We start from the raw sequence: 26037 nt of genomic DNA on the forward strand, positions 1-26037 counted from the left end.
TAATCAGTTTAACTTTTTTCCATTGATATTTGTAGTGTGCTGGATGAGAAATGAAGTACAAAGGGCAAGTATACAAGAAATATTAAATACAAATTAGATTGAGCACTTCCGTTTGCCCGTTTCCTGTCCCGCGATGAAAAAGCTTATCAACGAGATCTCAGAAACGGTAAAGACTTGAACATCCAAACTTTGTGGGATGATAGACCCATAGCTGTAGATGTGTTTAAACTATTTTGTTTTGTTCGTCGTTACTTCCGATCGTCACCGGAAGCTCTTCAAAAATAACTACTTTTTCCACATAAAATTCCTTTTCCATAAAATAAATATATAAGTATAAAACTATGCATAGGTTGTCTATGCGATGTAAACTCAACAAAAAAATTCTACTTCCGGTGAGATATCTCAAATATCTCAGGTAGCTTTTTTGGAACACATTTTGTACAAACAAGATCTCAGAAACTATAAGAGATCAAAGCACAAAACTTTCATGGATGATAGACATTTGATTGAAGATATGTTTAACCGGTCTCATTTTGTCTTCCGTCACTTCCGGTCCACACAGAAAAGAGTTCAAACAAATAAAGCTGTTTATCAGTTTAACTGTTTTCCTTTGAAATTTGTAGTGAAGTCGATGAAAAATTAAGTAGAAAGGGCAAGTACAAAAAAAATATTAATTACAATTACATTGAGCACTTCCGTTTGTCCGTTTCCTGTCCCGGGACAAAAAACCTTGATTCCTGGAGATCTAAAAAACGGTAACGACTTGAACGATCAAACTTTTTGGGATGATAGACCTATGTATGTACATGTGTATACACTATTTTGTTTTGTTCGGCGTAACTTCCGGTCGTCACTGGAAGCACTTCAAAAATTTGTTTTATTCATTTTACATAAAATGAAAATAACACTATACAATCTTACACATGTCAACTATATAATGTTAAATTGGCAAATAAATTTTACTTCCGGTGAGATATCTCAAATATCTCTACGTAGCTTTCCTTTTAACAAATTTGATGTCCGCGAGATTTTCGTCATTGTAACTGATTGAGACACGAATCTTTCATGATTGATAGAATTTGGATTGGGGATGTGTTTAACGGTTTTAATTTTGTCAACTGTCACTTCCGGTTCTTACCGGAATGGTTCAAACAAATCCTGTTTTTAACAAGTTTAACTGACTTTCTTGGAATTTCATCTAGCCTGATAAACAGTGATGTACATTAAGCAAATGTACGAGAAAAAACAGCTTTTGTTTTTATTAATCACTTTCGTTCGTCCGTTTCGGTCCCGAGACAAAAAATATTGTTTCAAAGAGATCTCAAATTTTGCAGAGACGTGAACAACAAAACTTTGAGGAAAGATTGACATATGATTGTACAAATTGTTAACATTTTTGTTTAGTTCGGCGTTACTTCCGGTCGTCACAGAAAGTACTTCAAAAATTGATTTCTTTTTCAATCTCGTTGTTTTACATGTAAGTAACGTCTGGATATATCATTCACAATAATTATCATATCCACTCTTTTTTCTATGTGAGAGAAGCAATGTCTTACAGTTAAATTGATACATGTATATCAAAACGGAAGACCTTTTTGTTGCTTTTGCAACAAGAGTCTAGTTTCTCATGTTTTTTTTATCTGAAACGCCTTCTTAATTCAAGTTTCATTATTAAATGGACTTGACAATATGACGAGATACAAACACCTGAATTTTATTTTACAGACGCGCATTATTGCTGCATATCCTGCCCTTGCACATGAAGTGGGAAATGACGGTTAATAAAAGTCCATGAAAGTTAGATTTAGTCGTTTATACCATGTAACTGTACTAAGGTATTGCTCCGATACGAACATGTATACATGTACTACGTTATAAACGGATTCTGTCGTGTGAATGTAACCATGTATACACGACCATTCAACAATCTTAACCTGGAAATCAAAAGTTCAGCTAAGGCAAACAAAAAATATTAATAAATAACAATAACGGTTTGTATCTTTACCATGGTCAGTCTTACAAAGATAAAACAACCAAATGAAAAAAAGGCTAGCTACATTTGTCTATTTTTGCTGTGTCTACCTTTTTAATGCATATTTCAATCGAGTCCAGTATACCTTTTACTTCAATTTCACTGATTATTTCTTTATTTTCAATTTTTTACATGGTCCCATAAATTCAAATTTTTGTATGTAAATTTAAGAAAAATCTTTGCTGTGCAAAAAAGTGTGTGTGTGTGTGTGTAAGGGGGGGGGGACGGGGGTGGGAAGCCCCCCCCCCCCCCCCATCTGATGCTACGTGCCTGCTGTAACATTGGAATATATCAAGCCCATTTAAAAAATATGTTTATTTTATCCAAGAAAACTGACTTTATCTAAAGAGACCAGACTTTATGATGCTGTTTGCATGAGCGTGGTTTAACAAAGACTGACTGTACAGGTCTCGCCAAAGCCTCGAATTACTGGGTAATAATAGAGATAAAAAACCCAACATGCAATCTCACCAATATCGTATAACTAAATAGGTGTTATGAATAATATCGAGCAAAGTAGGTTTGATACAAATGCAGGTGACGTCAGGGCCACAACGCTCACATGAAGAACAATAGCCATAACTGATCAAATTAGCAATTTGGTATCAAATATCATTTATAATTTACAACGGAAGATATTGCTTTTATAGCAAAATATCTTCCAATTTTTATCCACATTTCTTTTAATTTCAGGTCCCTTTCGTTGATTCTGAAGTTGTGAACAGATTTTTCTATATTCCTATATAACCTTGCCCCTTCCCCAATATGCGGTGTAATTTTTCTCCTGGAAATCATGATCAAAACAAACTTTAATCTGCATAATTTCTATTAAGGTAATAGTTTTGTTTTGTTTTGTTTGTTTTTTGTGGTTTTTTGTTTGTTTGTTTTTTTGGGGTGGGGGGTGGGTGGGTGCTGTAATGGAGGAGCTGAAGTACTACGGTATGTCAACGTGAATATACCCACAAGGATAGAGGTCTGCAGCTACGTTTCTATCACTGATGAACGTCGTTTGAATCCTGAGATATATATAATAAATATACTTTTATGTTGAATACTGAAATCTGATTGGTTTAGATGCAGTTTATAATCCTTTCAATGTCAATTTCAACCATTACCCTCCAAAACAGGCACTATTTATATAATATCATTTTAAATACATAGCCCTTTAAAGCGGTTTATGCATTTTTCTGAAATTCTAGTTGCATTCATCCCGCATGAAGCACACAAGAAAGTATTTTGTTGTTGAAATACATACTGTTGCGGTTTTAGAACTGAAATCTATAATTTAAAGCGTTTTTTAGTAACCTTGCTACAAGTATAACGCATGAGGGCAAGCCATCTAGCACTATACGGAACCATTTACATCTCCCGAAAGTTGTTTCCGTGGGACATGGGGGGATAACATGCTCGTTAAAGCGGACACTGAAAGACTTCACCTTTATAACTGATTATTTTCCCTGTTCACAAGATCTGATAGTTAAGTGTCTTTTAAGGTGTTTATGAATATATTTTGTTCTGAAATGCAATCGTTTATCATACAACACATGGTCTTTAAAAGCTGAATTTTCATCAAAAATTTCCCCCACCCCTTACTGGTACTTAACTCCCCTTCGACGAGTTTTCTTGGAAGTATAAATCAAAAGTCTCGACTCTAAGCCGATGTTTTTAGAAGACATTTACATTCAGCAATGCATAAGAGTTTATTGAATTCAAAAGTTTTTAGGATAAATATTAATAATTCTAGACTGACTTATCTCTCTTTTAGCTTGGATTCTGGCACACATAATTACTAATTTTCTTTATATTGTATACAGTGATACATATTAATGTAATAAGTATTTAAAATATACTTCTCAGATAAAAAATTGACACTTGTTGCTATGGTAACAAGGTTAAAAATGAGGGAAAAAATGAAGAAAACCATAGTGATTCCGTAGAGCGAAAATACCTGTTTTGAATACAATTTAGACTCATTCTTTGTTGATAAATGTGGGAAAAATCACACTTTGTATTAAATTTATCCCAGCATTATTGAGCATCGTTAAATTACCGTTGCTAAGAAAATATGTGAAATTAAAATAGTTCAAAAAAAAAATTATAGTTCAAAACGTCATTGCTACGACCATTCATTTTTGCTAAGATGCAGCTTCAACTGATATTTAATGAAACTTTAGGACATGTTTGGTCACTCTGATCAATTTATTTTGAAGTATCATGTTACATGTATTATTCAAAAGTACCTAAAATATTCAGATTTTTCTGATTTTTAATTAAAGTTGTTGTTACCATAGCAACAGATTTAATTTTATTATCTTTGTTGCCTATATAAACCAATAGGTTTTTACAGTGAAAACTGAATTGGGTTTAATGAAAAAAATGTTATTTTAAAAGTGTTTTTAAGTTACCATGATAACACTTTTAAACAATTTTTTTTGCTCATGAATAATCTTCTGTAATTTGAAAATGCGTAATATTTTAACCTGATTCTTTTATTCTGTGTAACTGAAACAGCTGTAATTTCTTGCTATTTGTCTCCAAAATAGCTCAAAAGGCAATTTTTCAATCTTTCGCATCTGTTACCATACTAATTACGCTTACCTTTGGATAGGGACCAGTTTAAATTTCCTTTTTTATAGCATTTTAACATTAACATACTAGTATACCATCAGATGATCGCATTCAATCCAACCTTCCAAAATTTTTTGAAATCTTTTCTTTAGATACTTGTTTTTTTAAAAGTTATATAGTAAGATTGTGCATATATTTACTGATTAAAACAATCGCCATTCTCCGAACAGTGAAAAATCAGTGTCTTAAAACGAAATAACACATATAATTATCTTATTACATGTACAATTAGACTTGTATAACGGCTCTTTCATGACAATGACAATGACAATTTCTTTATTCTCTTAACTGCATAAATTACAGTGTTGAGAAGAATCAATTGAACAATAATACATATAATTCATACATTGCATGCATTGGAGAGTGATAATACTAAAGTGAAAAAAAGGAAAAAAGTATGATTGGCAATTAACTTAGAGAGCTAACTCTCTTAATTATAACTTTAATAATTTACACAGATTAATCAATAATTTTTTATTATTAGCATTAAAGAGTTATTGAAATTTGTAAACATTTGGTTGTGTGTAGAAGTATGAAGGTATGTAACTCTGTGCCGAATAATTATGCCAGTTCCAAGGTGGCATTTTTGCACCCGCTTAAGCTGCATATATCGAAAAATTCAAATAGGCCATAAGATATACCATTGCTTAAGGAGTTAACAACCATCTTTGTTATCATTGTATCTCACATGTCAGGTGAGATATTTACCTTTCAAAAATAAAATCCTATCGGAAAAAAATTTTTCCCATAGGAAAAACAATATTCCTATAGGTAATTTTAAATTTCCTATCGGAATACAAGAACTTCCTATAGGAATTTCAATTCCGATAGGATTTGATAAAATATGACAGGAAAACTTAATATCCTATAGGAATACTACATGTCTGAATCAAATTCCTACAGGAAATACCATTCTCCTATGGGAAATATAATTCTTTAGGACTTTTATAAAATCCTATAGGATTGTCAATATTTCCTGTAGGGGAATCAATTCTCCTATGGGAATTATCATTTTCCGATGGGATATTAATTCTTAAAGGTAAATATCTCACCTGTCAGGTGAAACACACTAAAAACAAAAGTGGTTTTATACTCTATAGACAATGGTCTATCATTTGATATACATGGATTTTTTCCGAAACTGCAGCTTAAGCGGGTGCAAAAATGCCACCTTGGCACTGGCATAATTATCCGGCACAGTGTTATGTATAAAACTCTCTTATCTTTAATTGTTATATCTTTACGATGAAATAAATAATGAAATTCATCTCCTATCTCAATACAGTTACATATGGTACATATACGGTTTTCACGATATATATACAATCTACCTCGTTCTATAGGCAATTTAGCATTACTTGTTCTAAAAGTAAAACTACGAAACAAGTGTATCCTAGAGGAGCAGATTTTATTTACACTGCCATCAAAGGTAAGCGAGTCCCTGGTCAATGTAATTGACGTTAGAACTTCTTTTCTCTCATGTTAGCCTAATAATTTATTCATAAAAATACATTTTTTCATTGATCTTAAAATGTATTTATTAGGAGTTTTACTTCTTCTAAAATTATATTATACAAGAAGTACATGTAATCCGAAATCTTCTGGTAAGCGTAAAATTGAGTTGTACTTCTTCAGAAGTAAGACAAAGTTATCTGAAAACTTCTGGTAAAACCCCAGTATTACAGAAAATCAAACGTTGCAGTGACTTGCTCACCGGTATGCATCGTGGGTGTTACTTTTACTTCTGTTCCTGTGATCTCCATTTTAACCGTGACATGAACTCTCTCTGGCCATTCGCTATTTTTACAATTTATTTTGATTTTTCCAAGCAACAGGCACCCCTCATCATCAACATACATCGGCGACTCCTCTTTAGAAATGTAGACAGATATATTAATAGGATTATCGCGCAAAAACTGCCTATGGTTATCGACAAAGGAAAATACGGATCTCATTTCCACCGATTCACCAACCGATACCTCTTGCCCGATCGTAAAAAACTTCAGGAAACAGCCAGAGCAAAAGAGTTCTCCTTCAATTTTCGTCTGCCTAAATTCGTCATGTAAATCTTTATCGAACGGTTCAGAGATACTTTTACCGTATGTATACCGACATATTCGGGAACAGATGATGTCAGGATCGTGTCCATAGAGGACTGCCCCCTTGGCAACGGCCAAGCCAGCTTCCAGTGGAATAATAAACTTTTTGTCTGGAAAAGCCTTTTTAACGGCAGAATTTACAATCATACTTTCGGCAAATCCGCCAACCATCACAACCCCATCTAAATCACGGCAAATGTCTGCATCGAAAATATCTTTAATGTGAGAAATAATATCATTCACCGAACTCTCAAAAAATGACGTGAACAGGGAATGGTCGATATTTAGCTTGTCTCCACTTAATGACAATGCAGTCATGTGTTTTGATGTTTTGATAGCATTTTGGAAATTTTCGCCGCTTTTTTCTGAAAAAATTTCAACAAAAGCTGGAGGAATCTTCAGGACAACTCTGTTGTTCGAATCAATGTTGAAAGTTCTCTTCTTCAACTCAAATCCTCGTAAAATTTCCAGGTACTCTGACCTGCCCTCGTTTTTAATATGTTTCATATTTTCTGATCCGATCAATTCATTTAAAAATTTCATAAAACTGTCATCTACTTTAGTTCCTCCCCAGTTCCCACCGCAAACCTTGTAAATAGTTTTTATTTCGGCATGTGATGTCGTTTCTTGTACAGCAATATCAACTGTTCCACCTGGGTGTACAAAAAAATGGTATTTCATTAATAGATATGCTTTAAAAAGTTAAGAGTACTACTTAAAATCTAGAATTAAATTTGAATCAAAATCCAAATTTTAGTCCAGGTAAATGTCCTTTCATAAATCGGAAATTTACGACATTTATTTGTGTACTGATGCTATATAACTAATCTATGTATAAGTAAATACCTCTTGAAACGGTTTTTCTATTGACAATTTTTGACAAAAACTAATAACAAGAAGGCCAAACCTCCGGGTTCTTAGTTCATATACATAGATTATTATTACTCTGATATACAGTGTATAAATGTTTAATGAAACTGTAAAATAACTATACATACTTATATTGATAAAATGTTAAAACTGAAAACGATCTAGTAGGTAAAGAAAACAAATTTTAATCCGCTGGAGTAAATCATTTACCAATATTTAGTAAAAACATGATATATATTACTATACCGATGAACTAAAATGAAATAAAATTGTTAATTTCTAATATGAGCGAAATTGCAAAAGAATTTGTGATTCAATTAACTTAAGTATGAAGGAGTTTTGATGATCCATACAAATGAGCCATCACATTGACCTTACTATTTTCAAGTAATGAAAAAATTAATGGTAAATATATCCATATGCAAAAAATATTCTTCTACATATAAAAAATACATATAGTCTAAAAAAAACATCGCAATCATCCAGTCCTCTTGAATTAAGAGGGCCGGATGGACGAATAATAAAAAAAAAACCAATGTGTAGTTATTCCACATTAGAACAAATTTTCACCTCATTATTTTCGAGCTTAAACTACAAATGTTTTGTCATTTTAGGAAGCAGCACATATTTCGTGAAATTCAAAACACGCAACCCCGTCTTACAACATGAACGAGTTTGAAATTCATGTAATTATAATCAATATGGGGAAGAGTTTCACTACCTGTAATAATGTGAATCGAAAATATTATGTTGAACTAAATCCAGTTCTGTAACTTATTGTTTAATATCCCAATAAGAAATAAAACATAAAACTATGAGATAGTCTGTTCTCCACAGATAATGGTTTAGCTTTGATCATCCGGGCTGTTTGCATGTATGTAAATATGATTATATATCTTGTACTTTTTGTACCATTGATATATGTTGAGATAATAAACGAATGGAATTGAATTGGAAAAATTTCAAACTTTGATACTAATATTCCGAAAAAATTATAAAAAAATTTAAGATATTAAAATTTTCTATTAATGTGACATTGTGAATGTTATCAAAAAAGTGTAATGAACTTCTTAGTTTATAAAGTGTTGTTTAATCTGACAAACACGTATCAGAACTATTGTGTTGGTGAGAAAAATAACAACGAAACATTATTCAAAATTTTATTACATGTATTTATTTCTAGTGAAAAGACTAAACATTACGAATAAATTAAGATGTAAATAAAAAACAAAAAAAGTTTTTGGAAGTAACAATCAAAGTAAACACTTAATTATAAAAGGACATATTTATCATCAAACTTAATGATTCTCCGAAAAGAATTGTTCGTTCCAGTAATTAAAACAGGGAAAATAAAAATGCCTATTTAACGGTACAGGTTTACAACACTCAATGTCTCGAACTTCAATTTCTGAACCAATTTGATTGTTCGAGGCGAAAACATGGCCTCATTTGTTTTTAGACTTTGATATTTCAATCCCCTATCTGTCTTTCAAGATAGTTCTTGATTTCTCTGGAAAACGTGAAAGCATGGTCACAAGCAGGTCTGTGATATTTAAAGATTCTTATAGGTGACGCAACTCCCGGCTTCTTTAAATAGGTGTAAATATTTGAGAAGCTAAAACCGGTTTTTATTTGCAAATACATTTAGACAAAATTGAAAAAAAAAGAAACTGAATCAATTAAAAAGTATATACGATATCTATCTACGCAAAACCCAACTCTGTATTCTTGAATAGTCGTAGGATGCAAATTCCAATTATTTTTTCCCAATTAAATCTATCTAAAGTTATAGTACAAGTTTGCAAAGACACAATTGCTTTCCCACTTTGAATATTTCGATAAATGATCAGGAAAATATATTGACTGACGTTTTGGTGGTATCGAACTCACAACCTGAAAAAAACTACTAATGAATGTATGATTACATGTAACTTATATGTAACTTACATGTAACTTAAACTAATGAACCATTTCAGTCAGTGAGTTTTTTTAATGCTCTATGCGAATTTGGCTATGAAATTACGGACTTGGATAATTTTTCTAAAATGGTCAATTGTTGAAATACAAAATGATATTTTTAATGAAGTTAGTCGTATCTTAATGTTTTTGTTGATCGAAATAGGTTTATTTTCCATTAGACCATATATAGACAATTACAAAAATATGGAGCACAAACCCACTTCAAAAGAAAACGCATTGAAATTCTAAAACGGCCATATTTAGAGACTTTGATACGTATACCACAGTTTAAATTTATCCTTATATAGACATTGTACACGCCTTATCCACCCATCTTCCTTCTGCATTTAATTAAACTCAATCGTTCGAACTTTTGATCTCTTGAAATTTTATCAAAGTGCCTTGTCTTGATATCTGAGTTATCGAAACTTTAAAATAACTACCAATGTTAGTTATGCTTTTCTGTAAATTATAATGATATTTGAAGTACATTGTTTGAATTTGATGAATCATAAAAAGTCAAACTTTGCGGTTGCCTTCTCTTTAGTACTTAAAGTTGCTGTAACTTGAATTTCTGTTCCGGCTATTTCCATTTGTATTTCACATGAGAAAGTTTCAGGCCAAAGTTTTGATTTGTTATTACATTTTACAATTATTTCACCCAACACCCTGCATCCGACATCATCAATATACTTAGGGGTTTTCCGATTTGAGACATAAACTTTAATGGTCAAAGGTTGTTGCCGCTGATAAGCTCTGCCTTCGTCGCGGAAATCATAATCAGAAGTAAAGGTTCGTTTTTCTCCAAGAAAAACTTTTTCACCCTTTTCAAAAAACTTCTGAAAAATGTTTTTGCAAAACCGCTTTTTGTTTATCAAGGTTAAATTACTAAATTGGTGTTTATCCTCAATAAATGGGATGCATATGTCATCCCCATATGTATAGCGACATACACGCGAGCAAATGATTTCTGGGTCGTGACCAAAAAGAACGGCGCCTTTAGCAACAGCGAGACCGGCTTCTGTAGGTACGACAAATCGTTTTCCAGGGAAAGCGTCTTTAAGGCCATCAATGACAAGACGACTGTCTGCATAACCACCAACAGCTACTATTCCCAGCAAGTCTTGACAGACTGGGTCTTCCAATATACCTCGTAGATGAGATGTTATGTCTTGTAACGAACTTCTAAAAAAAGATCTAAACAAACTCGCATCAAAGTTTATTCTATCTTGCAAGTAGTTTGTAGACTTGGCGTAGGGAGAGTTTGATATTATATCAGTAATGGTGCATCCTGTGTGTTCTGCTAAGATCTCAAACAAAGAAACTGGTATCCTGAATGGAATTTTATTTTGAGAGTTATAATCAATTTGCTTTTTCTTGATTTCTAGGATTCGCATCAACTCCAAGTACTCAGACCTACAGTCATCTTTAAACTCAGTGAACACATCTGCTCCAACAAGTTTAATAAGAAATTGAATAAAGTCCTCATCAACTTTAGCGCCACCCCACGGTCCCCCGCAAACGTCATGAATTGACTTCATTTTCCCTACACCAGTAGTTTCCTGTACGCTGAAGTCGACGGTTCCTCCTGAAACAATACTCTTCAGTAAACATTTATTCCTTTCCAACTGAAAACGTTTTGGAAATAAATAAGCTAAAACGTTAAATGAAACACAATTTTATATAGTATCTTTGGCAGTGGTCCACTTAAATCTTTCTTCCTAGAAATACCAGTCTGTAAGATAAATTACAAACTACACAGGAATGTAAATGTTGTCATTGTGATCAATGAGAAACAATTGGTACATGTAGTTAATTATATGCATGTACTTTTTTTATCGATGCCTTTAATTCAAAAAGTAAATGTGCAAATGTGCTAGGAAAGAGTTCGAATTTGATATACAAAATGCACATTTCTGCATATAAAGAAAAGGTGAAAATAAATGCTTTTAATTTTAAAAAAAGTAAGATAAAAAAAAGTATGCACACAGATGGAATCGACCCAGGGCATAACAAACATCACGTGTAACATAGCTAGCGGTTTAATTCACTGAACTATTCAAAAGTTCCACTCTTCGGTGTAAATATAGACCACTATGATAGAAATCAGTTTCCGAAATTTTCGTATGCTTTTTGCAAAATTTGACCCCATGGCCAAAAACGCCCCTAAACAAATTCCATCCAAAATTAATTCTTCAAACAAGCCCATAAAGAATATGAGATTTTTTAGGGGCAGACAAGTTTTAAAGAATATCTTGGCCAAAATTCATGCAGAAATATACCATTTTACTGAGAAAATGCTGCTTTCTCTAAATTTGAAGACTAATATCAAAATTTCAAGAGAAAATTTTATAGGTTCAAATTGTAAATTCGAAACATTTAGAAATATCTACGATAGAAAATAACCAAAAAACACATTTATATTTAAAGTAATTGTTTTTCGGGAAATCCATTTTCACTATGAGTCAATTCAATGGTTGTGTGCTATAGATCCGTAAAGGACATATCGGATATTTCTAAACTATACGACATTTTACATTTTTTGGCTTCCATGTGTATCTAATAATTACTCCTAACAGTTTGTTAACGGTATAAAAGCGGTAATTAGCCATAATATCAATTTGAATTATAGCCCCGATCGTTTAAAGACTCGTCAATTAGATAGCGTGTCACGTGGTTCAGTGACGTCACATGCGACTTTCTTCGAACAGCTGATTGTAAACAAATTGTAGGATTAGCATTATCTTCTTTAAATTTTGACATTCATTCACCATGTAAGTTGTTTTTTTACATGCTGACTAAATTAAAAGAATTTTATTATTCAGTCGTACATGTTTGAGCCACTAGTACGGATAAAAAACGATGATATTGCCGAAAAAACGACGATGAAGTCGGCAATGACGATCAAATTGATCGACGTGTAAACATTGTAAACACAACTTAGTAAGGATTGTAGCTCAAATAAATCTGTTAAAGGTGTTTATTTATTAAAATCTACAACAGTCTTGGTTTTTGGCGTGCCTAACGACTCAGAATGTTCATTATTGTAAAAACTGTGGTGCACAAGAAGTTTGTTTCTTCGGCAGTAATTGATCACAACTTCCTAAGGTTGTTTACTCTATTTTACACTGGCAAAATTATGATTTCTGCAGAGGTGAACTACATGTATGAATTAAGAAATCATGTATACAAAACCGATGCATACACGAACGTATAGTTTAACAATAAGAAAAAGAAAACAGCTAATGAAGCGAGGCGGTTTGCAAAATGGCGTCCCCTCTCGTTATTGTTCTTCGATGAACTAGCGTTTTGTACACAGGCCCCTGTGCATAAACTTCTATTTTTTTCTTTTTGAGAAATGAATACGATTTATTTATGAAACTATAATAACAAAAATGTACCATATGATTAATAATCTATGAATTGAATGTTAATTTATAAATCCTCTCGTCGACAGATAGACCCCTATTTGTCACAAGATTTCCGCTTACTTTCGTAAGGGAAACTTAAAAAAACAACAGTCCAAATCCCCATTTTCGGTGGCTAAATCACCGACAGGAGGCACAGAACACCATCATGTCCCGTTATCGGCAATTTATTAGGTGATAATTAGTTTAATTGTCGTTTAAATCTAATCCAATTACAAAGATGGCTAACAGCACCTTCTCGCTCGAGGTCGGTATGACGTCACACATCATGGCGGGTAGATCGAGAGAGAAACTATGCATATCGCGACATTTGAATTTCATCGCTTTCAAACTCACGAATTAGGCAGAATATTTTATGAAAACGTTAATAAACTTGATTTTTAATGAGTATAGAATGATTTTATTTAAAAAACTCCGAAAATTGAAAAACATGCGATATGTCCTTTAATACCACTATGTTAACCATATCACCCCTAAGACGAATTGCCCGTAAGACAGATTCACTTTCTTTGAAAGCCAACAAAATGTCTATAATTTGAAATTATATTTCTTTAAATATGACTCAGGCTTGGGGCGAATTACATAGTAAAGTAATGCATTACATTACCATTACTTCATGAATTTGGGCATTAAATTACCATTACCATTACTTAATTTTCTTCAAGTAATGCATCACATTACCATTACATGAGTAACGTAATGCATTACCATTACCATTACTTTTTGAAAAGTTAATAATTTTTAAAAAAGTAATTTAAAAGCTAAATAAAGAGTTTTTGTAATAAAATGTTTCATAAAGAAAACAAGTTTTAACAAATTTACAGCTTCATGTTCACTTATAATCAGGTTCAAATTTAATGACCTATACAAGATTGCTGTAGCACTTTATGATCATCAAAATTTCACAGGTTTCATCTTTTAACTGCATCCTGTCGGGTGTGAAAATTTAAGATATTTAAGTGTTCAGGCAATAATAGAAAAAAATACATATTCTTGTATTTTCTATCAGTCTAAACTATTGTACTTAATACATTAATACATGTATACAACAGAGAGAAAGAGAGAGAGAGAGAGAGAGAGAGAGAGAGAGTAAAATTATTTTCAAATGGGTTATAATACTGGAAGTAATTTTTTAAGCTTCGCAATGGTTAGACAGTGCATTCTTTTTAATGCATTCATTTTTGCTTTTAAGGGTGTATGTCTGTTCTCTATTCTAATGGAACACAGCCAAGAGAAGGGTGGTGATTGGGGGTGTTTAGCTCCTCTGTAAACAATAGATAGTTTTGATACTTAGATTATCCTGGGGGCATTGTGTGTTGTTGACACATTCTTCACAGTAAAGAAGTCATTGAATGAACAACTAATTGGAGCACATTTTTCAAATGATTTGAAATTCTTAATAACAACACTCTTAAAATGTTATGAAATTGTGTTGATATAGCCAGTTATATTGACAATTTAAGAATGGATTTTTTTAACATGCTTAATCATACATCTAAGATATTTTTATCTCAAGAATTATTTTTCTTCTTTTTTTTCAATTTTTAATTAAATACACTTTCAGTTATTCAAATCATCACAATTTTACAAAGGAACATGCATAGAAAAGCACAGTAATGCAAAGTAATGCCATGTAATGCCAGCATTACACTAGATTTTTGGAAGTAATGCATTACATTACCATTACTTGTAATGCTAAAATTGTGGCATTACACATTACTAGCATTACTATGAAAATATGTAATGCATTGCAATGCATTACCATTATATTTAGCATTACCCCAAGCCTGATAGGACTTGAATGAAGGATGCAATGAGCTAGGGTAGGTTGAAACTGGCTTAATGGTTCTGGGAAAAAGTAGAAATTCATTTACGAATAAGTCTAATTTCATAGATCATAAATTGAATTGTTTTGTTATGCTCAACAAGTTGATGCAATCCATGCTTGTATCTTACAGATCCGTAAGAAATTGTAAATCTAAAATAAATCATTTTCTTAGCTGATGCTACGTTCCCATTATAACGATTCGCAGTGCGATTGAAATGTCGGCCTCAATCGCAAAGTTATTGTTAGTAATCGCATCAAAGTTGCTAGATCTTGAAATATGTCGTGGTAATCGTGTCAATCGTGCTAATTGTAAAACATTTTTTGACTGTCAAAATTGTTTCTACAATCAACACGATTAACAAACTGTCCAATTTTCGTTATTAATCGTTATAATCGTATAAGGTAACACTGCGTCTTTGCTAAGCGCAGCACGTTGCATCTTATCGTGCCCCTAACTAATCGTATTGATCCTGGATCATTACTCAAGGAAGAAATAACACTCTGCGCTGCGTTGAGTTGCAATGTGTCAATATGGTCAGACGGGCAAAATACATGTATTGTCGGATCGAATCGTAGCATTTTCCAACTTGATTATAAAAAGAATCGCCATCATTACCATACACCATTGAAACAGAGCATATCGATTCGTGGTGAAGGCACACGAACGTCTATGCACAATTTTGATATTTGTTAAATGTAGTAGGTTTGTATAATAGAATATTCTTGACTATTCTAAATTGGTATGTTATTCTTTATAGGACATTCTTGATGTCCGGGTAATGCATGTAACCTCTTTTATATATAATTTCTAGAATTTCCTTTTTTTTCTAAGTATAAATAACCTGTAAACAGTGCTCAAAAAAGATACCCTCATTAGACTTTTGTACGACGACATTGAGTTGTGAACATATACCTACTTACTGTGCCATTGTGATATGCGAGATCTAATCAGCTGATTATTTTGATTTTTTCAAATAACCAAAAATTTCACATTTAAATTCAAACTTAGATGTTATGGGTAATATATCGACAATCTTACCTTCATAATGCATGATTTATTTTTCGTTTTTAAAACTTGTCAATGACTCACCCCCTAGGTCGATGACCATAAATTTCTTCCCTCGTTCAAACGTTTTAAGCACTAGCTCCTGATGTTCTCCCCCACTCTCAAATCTATCAATCGGAAGTAGGCGGCAGTACAGGGCGGCAGCTTCCGGTTCATATGCTAGCATTAGCTGATCGTCGTGAATTCCGGCCTACCAAGCGTAACATAGTAAGAATCACAATTCTATTAACAATTTCTGATTTTAGCTATTCAATCATTTTTTTTTAAAACAATACACCTTTTCAAACCAATGCTACATGATTTTTTTTCCAAAATTAGTGCTATTCAAAGGTTAATCTAATCAATTAAGTCAACAAATAAAGCTGATGTAATAACTTTTCCTTCATAAATTATCAAGAACTTACATCCAATAAATGACAAACGATGCACTTATTGAGTAGCTGAAAGAAACATATTTAAAGGTAAGCTAAATCAAAATCTGTATGTGTGAAATAACACAAGGACTTAATTAGATATGTACCTCTTTTGCCGCTTCTCTTGTAAACTGTTTTGCAGAGTCTGTCCAAATAGCGGGAACTGTCAATACCCAGAAAATACCGTCAGCTGTCACTGCTTCTAGAATGTTCTTGTCGTTTAACTGGCGCAGTAAATGTTCTTTAAGATATCGAATGGCATGTGCTATGATAGCCATATACGGCATCTTTTTACCATCTATGTCTTCTATCTCCATACTTCTCTCAAGTTTAGTAAATAAACGATCACTCCCTGTTTGATCTTTAGATATATCCTAATAATAAACAGAGGAAAGTATCCATTTTAAAAGAATTAAATTGAATAATAGTACCTGACTCAAAACTTATAAAATCTTTTAAGGAGATACAAAAGAGAAAACAAAATACCAGTGCATTCATGAGTTTCATCTTGAAGCGACTGAAGTAGTACCACTCTTGGTGTTCTTCTGCTTCAGACAGCTCTGCATTTTTGAGAAACTGATTTCAAAAGTATTTTCGTTTTAGTAAATTATTGTTTTTAACTTACCTTTTTTGGGATTCTGTTTTTCTTGGGTCATTATCTGTTTTCTTACACTGTTTTTAGTAGTTTAGATTATCAAAATAACAGAAAAATCGTCTGTGCTACACCGTTTGTCAGAAAACATACTTGTTAGATTAAGGCGCAGTTATTAGTTTAAATAACAACGTATCAAATTAAAAGATCTCTGGAAAATTATCAAGTAAACAGATACATTGCACAAATTGCGTTTGAGTTTAATCTATCATCCGTGGCTTATTGGCATTTCTTAAAACATGTTTAAACCTAACGTCATCTTTAAAACTTCCTTATATACCGTAATACGTCTTATTTATAGTTCATGAAATGGCTGGCGGTACTAGCTCCTTGGACGGGAAGCTTCTTGTCGCTGCCATAGACTTCGGAACAGCATACAGTGGTTATGCTTTTTCCTTTCGGAATGATTACCGACTTGATCCCTTAAAGATTGAAGTAAACCACTGGACCGGAAATGGATCCCAAACGATGTCACCAAAGGCTCCTTCATCTGTTCTCTTAAATCCTGACAAAACCTTCAAATCGTTTGGATATACGGCAGAAGAAGAATATTCAAATCTTGTCGAAACTGGGAAGCACCAAGATTGCTACTTCTTTACGAAGATTAAAATGAGACTGCTCTATCGTGAGGTAAAGTACGTTTAAAACTAGACAGAGAAAGAGATAAAAATCAACTAGTAATTTGTATACTTTGAAAAAAAATATTTATATGTGTTTAATTGTGTCTTTTTCTTTAAAACAGAAAATTTCTAGAACAGACATTATAGAAGATGAATGCGGTAAACCGATGCTAGGGCTAACCATTATCAGCATGATCATCCGATATCTTAAGGATGATTTATTCAAAAGATTGGAGCAGAGAGGAATGCCTTTAAGAGATCAAGACATCCTATGGGTGCTTACAGTTCCCGCCATTTGGTCAGATGCCGCTAAACAGTTTACAAAGGAAGCTGCAGAAAAGGTATTTGTAATTGTAGAATTTGAATATATTTTCGCAATTCTAATGATTAAATAAAATAAAATCCCTTTTTATTGCCAGGCGGGAATAAAATCAGATGACGTCATGCTTGTATATGAACCCGAAGCTGCAGCACTGTATTGCCGATTTCAAAATATGAAAAATATTTCTAATGCGAAAGACGACAGCAATCTAGCGAAGAAAACGAAGATGTTGGTGTTTGATATGGGAGGTAAACTAATTCATTGTCTGGTGTTTAATGTAATGGTAAAGGCAACCATATCATTTGTTAAATGGCATTTTTCCTGGGTTTTTTTAAATTAAGCAATGATCTTTCTTATCCTTAATGAAGCCACCATGTATTTACGTTTCTCGACAGGTACAAGATATGGAAAATATTACAGTACGGTTAATATTCAATATACAAATATACATGTATTTGCGATTAAAAATAAACCGCAAAAAATTGCAAAAATAAGTAGACTATTTCAAGTAGATATCTCTAAGAAAAAAAGATATCGTGTTGTGTTTATATAAAAAAAAATATTAAAAAAGAATGTATGAATGTTAGCTTTCTGTGAAAAAATATTCCTTGTTATTCATATTTATTGATCATGATTATGATATATAAATTCGGTATTTCCGTCTGTCTAATGCCTGTATGTATATCATTCTGTCGTTGCGTAACACTTCGTTTGTGGATGATATTTTAAGATGCTACTGGACACCTTACGATATTCATATGAATAAAAGTATATTAAATTCAAAATACTTTTTATGACCATCGTCACGTGTCTCATACCACCTTAAGATAACACCCGGAAACGAAAGTATTACACACAGACAGAATGAAGGACAGACAGGCATTTGCTTTTGAATTGAAAAGAAAAAATAACAAATTTAATTCACTTCTTTTAAAATTTCTATAAGGGGGCACAACAGATATAAGCGTCATTGCGATCAAAAGTGAAAAAGAAATTCACATCGTAGAAAGAGCTTGTGGAGGCGCATTTGGCGGAGTCTACATCAACGAAAAATTAATACAGTGGCTGGAGGACGTGTTTGGAAAAGAAATTTTAAATAAATTTAAAACAAAACATCGATCTGACTACATGTTGCTGATTGAAAATTTTGAAAACAAAAAACGTTCAATAGACCTTAGCACTGACAAACAGATATGCTTTCAGATTCCTTCATCTCTAAAATCAATGGCAGAAAACCTTTGGGAGTATTCTATCCAAGACCGGTTTAAAAAAATGGAAATAAATGCCGTGCAGATTAAAGGTCGCGGGAAATTATTCTTCCCATCTTCATTTTTGTTACAAAACTTTTTTATCCCGATTGCTAAAAATGTTTTTGAGGAACTGCAACATATTCTCTCAAAACATGGAGATATCGACAGTGTGTTGGCTGTAGGAGGTTTGGCTCAGTCTCCTGCCGTTGTCTCTGAGATCCGCAAATACGTCAAACACATACCTGTGTACGTTCCGTTCGATTCGTCTTTAGCAGTGGTCTGCGGTGCAGTGTTGTATGGACATGAGAATAATATCATTAAGGCAAGAGTTTGTCCTTATTCTTATGGTATTCAAACGATGAGACCGTTTATTGAAGGAGATGATGAAAATAAAAAAGTTGTTCAAGAAGGAGAAACGTGGTGTAAACAATGCTTTAGAGCTCTTTACAAAGCTGGAGATCTCGTGAAACTAGGAGACGTGTCTTCATACGACTTGAAAGAGTCATTTCAAGATGAAAACAGAAAGCATAAGCGATTCCGTCCAATACGTTGCGTTATGTTTATATCGAAGAAAAACGATGTTAGGTATGTCACCGACAAAGGGTGCATTGAACACGGAACAATCGAAATTGAAGCCCCAGAAAATGGATTTCCGGTTCAATATGAATGTACTGTTGCACTTGAGTTTGCTGGAACAGAAATTATCGCTCGTTTAAAAGACAAGAAAGGGATTAAAACTATTAGACTGGAATTCATGAATTAACGAGGAAGTCATTCTCTCAATGCTTTGTTGTATTCTCAAATGAGAATTTTGCGTTGGACTATTATGTTATTTCTAATAAAAGAATTAAGGAAGGAGTCCTCTGGTTATCAAACATACTTCTTATGATAAGAAATTCATGAAATTTTGACACAGTCAAACAGATCATATTACCAAATGACTCTATCAGTTTAATCAAATTTGACTTTTTGTTATCGCATAAAGGCCAGGTCAAAGTCACTACCTCAACGTAAAGCATGATAAAAATAAGTTTAGCTCTTTGTAGTTCTGTAGACATTTGTTTAAGATTTGAAGATTCTATTCTTCAATGAAATGATAAAATATCAGAATGTCTATTAGCTTATACTAAATTGGAATAAATATTTATACTAAAATTGATATTGCTTAGCCCGCATTTCTTCTAATTTTCTCCAATTGTGAAGAAATTTGGATTATTTTTTTATGCTTCCAATAATAAAATATTTCTGATTTTAATGAAGTATGAAGACTTTATATAAAGATATAAATTGACAGAAAAGCTAATTTATTGACCATTTAATAAGACAGAAAAACTGATTTTAGTGATTTTTTCACAAAAATCAATGTATAGAATGTAATTTGATAGGCAAATCATATTTTAAAAACATATTCTGAAACCCAAGAATCATATCATTAGTTCACATTAGTAAAAAAATCCAACATTTAATGTTATCGTTTTTAAAATCACAGAACTATTTCAATAATCTGCAGCTATTCTGAATTGCGAAACTTGTGATATTTTCTTACGCCAGTATTACGCCAAAAATACAGTCCTTGTTAGATTCTAAAGATTGATTACTTTTTCTATGCCAAGTTGTACGATAGTAAAAAAGAAAGAAAAATATAATATTTTAATTTCCTTTCATCTTGATTTAATGCGCAATTAATTAAATTTACGTTTGACAAGTCGAAAACCAGAAACGACTCCTTTCTTAAGAAACACTATTCATACAAATCTGCAAAATTTCAAACATAGCAGAAACTTGTCTATAGTCTGTCCCAAGTTATTGCTTCCATCAATTTTTGATGATTTTCAATAAAAGTACACATGCCTGTGAAAGAAATACAATTGAAATCGATGAAAGGGAATATATCGAAAACATCTTTATTGAACAATTATCCCTTTTCACTCATAAAATTTCACAGGAACGAAAACAATTTTCGTAAGGAGATTTATAATGGGAAATGTTAACATCTTTTCTCCATTCAAAAGTACTCGGGATGCCTCGCGCAATTTTTTTAACGTTATCATCCGGGCTTATTAATGGCTGATGCAATGCAAAATCTCCGTAGACTTTCAATTTTGGGATATGTATTGAAACCTGAAGGGGTAGAGGGGGCGTTTCAAAACAGATAACCTGGACATTTTTCATATTAGTGGATGAACGTAGTTTGAGTACAAAGGTATTTACTATTATTGAATTATCAAGTAAAAAGTGGTGGAAGCAAGAACTCGGGACAAATATAATAAATTTCATTGATTTTTGATTAACACCAAAACATGACTCAATCTGGTTTTCATATTGAAAAGGAATATGAATCATTTATGAGAATTCATATTTCTACATTTATTCGTTGTTTGTTGACCGTTGATTTTTAATTATTTAGATTTTTTTTAAAAATCCGATAATGATATTGACCAAATCTAGTGTGTAACGAGATAAAGAAAATAAACTGAAAAGTGAATTTTCGATGACTCCAATGTCCCAGTTACATTGATTTGAATTTAAATTCTGTGAACATTGATACAAATTTTATAGATATTTGATTTTAACACTTGACATTAGCACTATGTTAAAATTCACATATAGAACAATTTTAACGTAGAACTTTTGTTCTAATTTCTTTATATTTTAACGATTTGGATCGTGATAAGAATAATCGTCTGTTGAATTCAGACATGTGAAATGCATATCAGGGTTATATCAAGAATACGTTAAAAGTTGATTCATACAGTCTATATAACTAAAGTAATAAAAAATAAAAAGCGTATTGCTAACAAGGTTGAGTTTATCTTGATTCATCAACAAGAAAAAGACTCCAGAGTTAAGACAATATTAAAGGTATAAAGTTTAAAACATTGTGGTTTATTTTTAACAAATTGACAATGAGGGTCTGTTTATGACCGATAAAATCTATTTTCTTGTTAATGTTTGCTATCTACATTTGTTTGATACTACAGAAATGATTTAAATATCTGCGTAAATTGACACAATCTTATGAAACCAGCTTGCATGAAATCCAAGCCCGCAAAATAGAACAATGTTTAGTCATTTAAATGTCATGTTTGATCGAACACTATTGCCTAAATAAAACAGAGTTGCATAAGGTTCTATTACAAGAAGTAGCATGGACAAAATTTGTTAGTTAAAACAATAGTCAATTTCTACGACGAATAATTTTTGTTTTGTGCTTTATATTTTTTAAATCTAAGGATATGAACGCAACAATATTAGAGATTTTCCGATCATGCTCCTTTATGATAAGAATTTGGAATAAAGAAATAAGACATATACACATAGATCTATTGGTTATCACAAGATATCCAAGGACTGATTAATTTATGATGTGTAGTGTAGCACAGCGCAAACACGTTTTATAAGAATTTGTAAATAATAATACTTTATGCCCATGCATTGATCTTAATAATGACCAATAAAGCCTACTCCACTGATAAACTCAAATCTTTTGTTCCATCTATGAACTGCATCTTGTAAATTGTTCACCCTAAAAACAACTAAATAATCATTGACGAAACAATGTCATTTATCAATAATGAATAAAAAACTTGCACAAATAAACAGTATCACAAACAGGGAGATCTCTGACAAAGTCAATACTCAAACTTATTAAATGACTTATTGAACAGATACTGTGGGATCTCCCTTATTAGTTAAAAACACCTGAAAAATATTGAGATCACCATGTAAAATATAAACAAAAAATAGTAAACAACAATGGCATGGTGATCTCCCTTAATATAAAAATGTAAAAATTAAGGTGGCATATACTGTACACAGTTCTGCATATATACTGACAACCATGATGCACACAATGTAAAACATTAGTATGAATTTCTGATATTTGCACAGTCTATTATGACTTTTAAAAGTATAAAAATATTTCGACGGTTAGATGGGGATGGTGGTTGGTTAAATTTTACAAAACAACCAATAGCTTAGGTTACAAAAACACGTGTTTATCACACTTAAATGAAAACAAAAGTGATATTTATATGATCAAAATATTTGATTTCATTGGCTAATTACAAGGTACAAGCACAGACGTTTATAAATAGGTACAAGATCGACGACTTAGCCAAAAATTATCATAAAAATTTGAACTATAATTAGAATTTCCAAAAAAAAAATAAAATAGAATTAGCGATACAATGCTATAAAACATATTATTCGCCAATAATATTTCATTCGGATAGCTCTATTTAACACATTTCATACTGTAAAAACACGAGTCTTCAGGTCCACATAGTTCTGAACTTGACGTCATTTCAATTGTCTTTAACCATTGTTGTAAAAATGATTAGAGACGGGTTAAAAATATCAAAGAAATTAGACCTTGTTTGAAAGTTTGCTCAAAACCAGGTCATTCAATGATGAATTAGCGGAAGTTATTGGCTCTGAAGACAGTTCGAGAGTGGAGAAAGACATTTTTGACTGGTACAAAGTTCTTCAAAAATACAGCAAATTCTGGCCGACCTGTGACTGTAACAAGCTGGGCAAATGTCTCAAACGTCAGGGAAATAATTAATAGTGATGACATATACACATTCGAATCGTGATATTGCAAAAGCTGTTGGCATATCCCTATCGCGGATGCATTGCATTTTAAAGCTTCTTTGAAAATATGTCTGTCACATGGATTATACATTAAATTGCAGATGACAAACTAGTACGAATACAAACGGCTAAGCAATTCCTAGAAATGTATCACAAATTGAATTAAAAACACGTGTGCAGTGTTTTGAACCAGTAAGGAAGTTTGAAATAAAATATGGCTTAATTAACACTGTAGAAGGCTTTAAGTTGCCAAAAGAACCATAAGTACAAAGGAGATTTTTTAATATATAGTTCAAATTCCGTACTGAAGGACAAAAGTGTTACAAGTCGGTATTACCGAGATGTTATAGTAAAGAAGCTCAAGAAATAGTAACGTAAACGAGCCCCTGTGTCAGGATTTGGGGGTGTTCGTATACTTTAATAAAATGCTCTATCACATACATCTGAGCAAAGCTTGTAAGACTTTTTTCTAACCCCATGTGACTTTTTCCTTTTTCCAAAAAGTAAAAAGTTTTTATCTGGTAGTCGTTACAAGTCCTGGAAAGACATCGCTTGGTTCCAAAGACGTCTTTCTAAATCAGCATAAAACACATTTTAGAAATAGATTAAAATAGCAAAATTATAGATTTTAATCCACAGAGAAGATTTTGAAGGGATTTAATGTTCATATTACTATTTGAGTAAAATGAGATATCTGACAATGCACATGGCATATCGGACAGCCCCTGAAATCGTTATCACAATACGTTTTGTTAAAAAGAATGGAAAATTAAAATAACTTTATGAGTTAAAAAAGTTAACAATATACGTAAAGATTTGTTTATCAATTCAAAGCTTTTTAGTATAGAAAAATATTTGCCGGAAGAAATTTTCAAAAATATTATTTACTTCGCAGTAATAAATTGATAAATATTGCATTAGGTCTTTTAGGGCAAGTACATTTATTTAAATAGAAAAGTGAATACTAAGAATATCAATAAATGCTTGGTGAAAAGGTGAATTTAATCCTTAGGAGTACAAAAACCATAAAAAATAAAATCTATACCGTATATATATTTATTCAAATTGATTTTTATAGATTAAAATCAAAGGGGGGCAACTCTTAGAGAACAGGAAAAGGTCATTTATTAGGACACATTCCAATCCTACATACTGATACCTAAACATGAAAACTATGTCCAAGTATACTGAGTTTTAAGCCCATACATAAATGTTATGCATCCATAATCTTTGAATCTGCTGCTATTATGGATCAGATACCTTAAAGCATTGTATGCCAAAGACTTGTTTCAGCAATAAATAGTCCATATTATCTATATCAATGCTTTGGAACTCTTTATCCATCATCATTATGATACACCCAGTTTGCCTGTTATTTATCGGTTGTTTAATGAAAAGATTTTTAAGGTGGAATGTCTCTCTGATAAGAGAGATAACTTCTGTAAAAAATATTCCCACTTTCTTTCTGATAACTCACAATTACCAAGGTATGTAACAACAAGGGGGGGGGGGCGGTATTCAGCCCCACTTATTGCTGAAAAAAAGGCGACATTTATTCAAATATTAAAAGATGAAATTTGAACGGAAATTTCAGCCCCAACTTTAACCGGAAGGAGGAGGGGAGCAAAAAGAAAGAAAAGTTCTACAAAAAAGTACAAGAAACTAATCATATTGATCAAATTTTTTTTGAGTTAATATCTATACCCCTCCTCCCGTTCTCCCATCACCCAATGGATTTTTTTTAAATACATGTATAACTAAATAATATATGTTCTACAACAGTACATGAATAAAACGTATTTGATAGTTTGGGCCAGAGAATCTATAGATGGATTTTTTTTAATTTCTCTCTTAATAGCTCGATCACAAAGGTAAATCTATAATGATTGGAAAAAACATACTAAGACAATTGCAAACTACAGTCTTAATCATCATCATTTGAAACTGATAACATTTCAAATGTTTAAAGTTAAAACAGGTTTTTCTATTCTTAAAGATCAGATATGGGAAAACAATATTAAAAAGAACAATATCACATTTTATTCAAGATAATATGTCCCTGTATTGAAATTATACCAATTACTGGAAGATCATTCATTTGATCTCCTTGTTGTGTTATAACAAAATGCTCTGGTTTACTTTTTTAGCATTCCAAAACATATGGATCCATTTTCTTTTTATCTTATCCAAATTAAAAAATAGAAAACCTCTTCTGAAAAATTAGAAACTATAGTAATTTATCATATACATTCAATAGTTCATGATAATGAAAGA

The 26037-nt window shown here is 32.1% G+C and overlaps 3 protein-coding genes across 4 annotated transcripts in view; 1 reads left to right on the forward strand and 2 right to left on the reverse strand.

Moving 5' to 3' along the window:
- LOC105344160 (heat shock 70 kDa protein 12A) overlaps positions 1–17127 on the reverse strand; it is a 150945-nt gene extending 133818 nt beyond the window's left edge. The window contains exon 1 of one of the 2 annotated variants that reach the window (XM_011451822.4): positions 16949–17127. In XM_011451822.4, coding sequence (XP_011450124.3) covers positions 16949–16979 — 31 coding nt within the window. In that variant the 5' untranslated portion in view covers positions 16980–17127. The remainder of the gene's footprint in view (positions 1–16948) is intronic. The other variant, XM_066065280.1, reaches the window with a different exon arrangement.
- On the reverse strand, positions 8850–16891 carry LOC136269856 (heat shock 70 kDa protein 12A-like). Its single transcript, XM_066065285.1, has 4 exons — positions 16810–16891; positions 16431–16697; positions 15935–16100; positions 8850–11176 (listed from the first exon to the last, which is right to left on the reverse strand). The coding sequence occupies exons 1-4, from the start codon at positions 16828–16830 to the stop codon at positions 10098–10100; spliced, it is 1533 nt and encodes a 510-aa protein (XP_065921357.1). The 5' UTR covers positions 16831–16891; the 3' UTR covers positions 8850–10097.
- Positions 17128–17284: 157 nt separating the features above from the next.
- On the forward strand, positions 17285–20025 carry LOC105344161 (heat shock 70 kDa protein 12A-like). Its single transcript, XM_011451823.4, has 4 exons — positions 17285–17605; positions 17718–17936; positions 18015–18165; positions 18864–20025. Exons 1-4 carry the CDS (start codon positions 17285–17287, stop codon positions 19928–19930), a joined length of 1758 nt encoding a protein of 585 aa, XP_011450125.3. The 3' UTR covers positions 19931–20025.
- Positions 20026–26037: the final 6012 nt, after the last annotated feature.

The sequence above is a fragment of the Magallana gigas genome, chromosome 7, assembly GCF_963853765.1.
Source record: "Magallana gigas chromosome 7, xbMagGiga1.1, whole genome shotgun sequence".
NCBI lineage: Eukaryota > Metazoa > Mollusca > Bivalvia > Ostreida > Ostreidae > Magallana > Magallana gigas.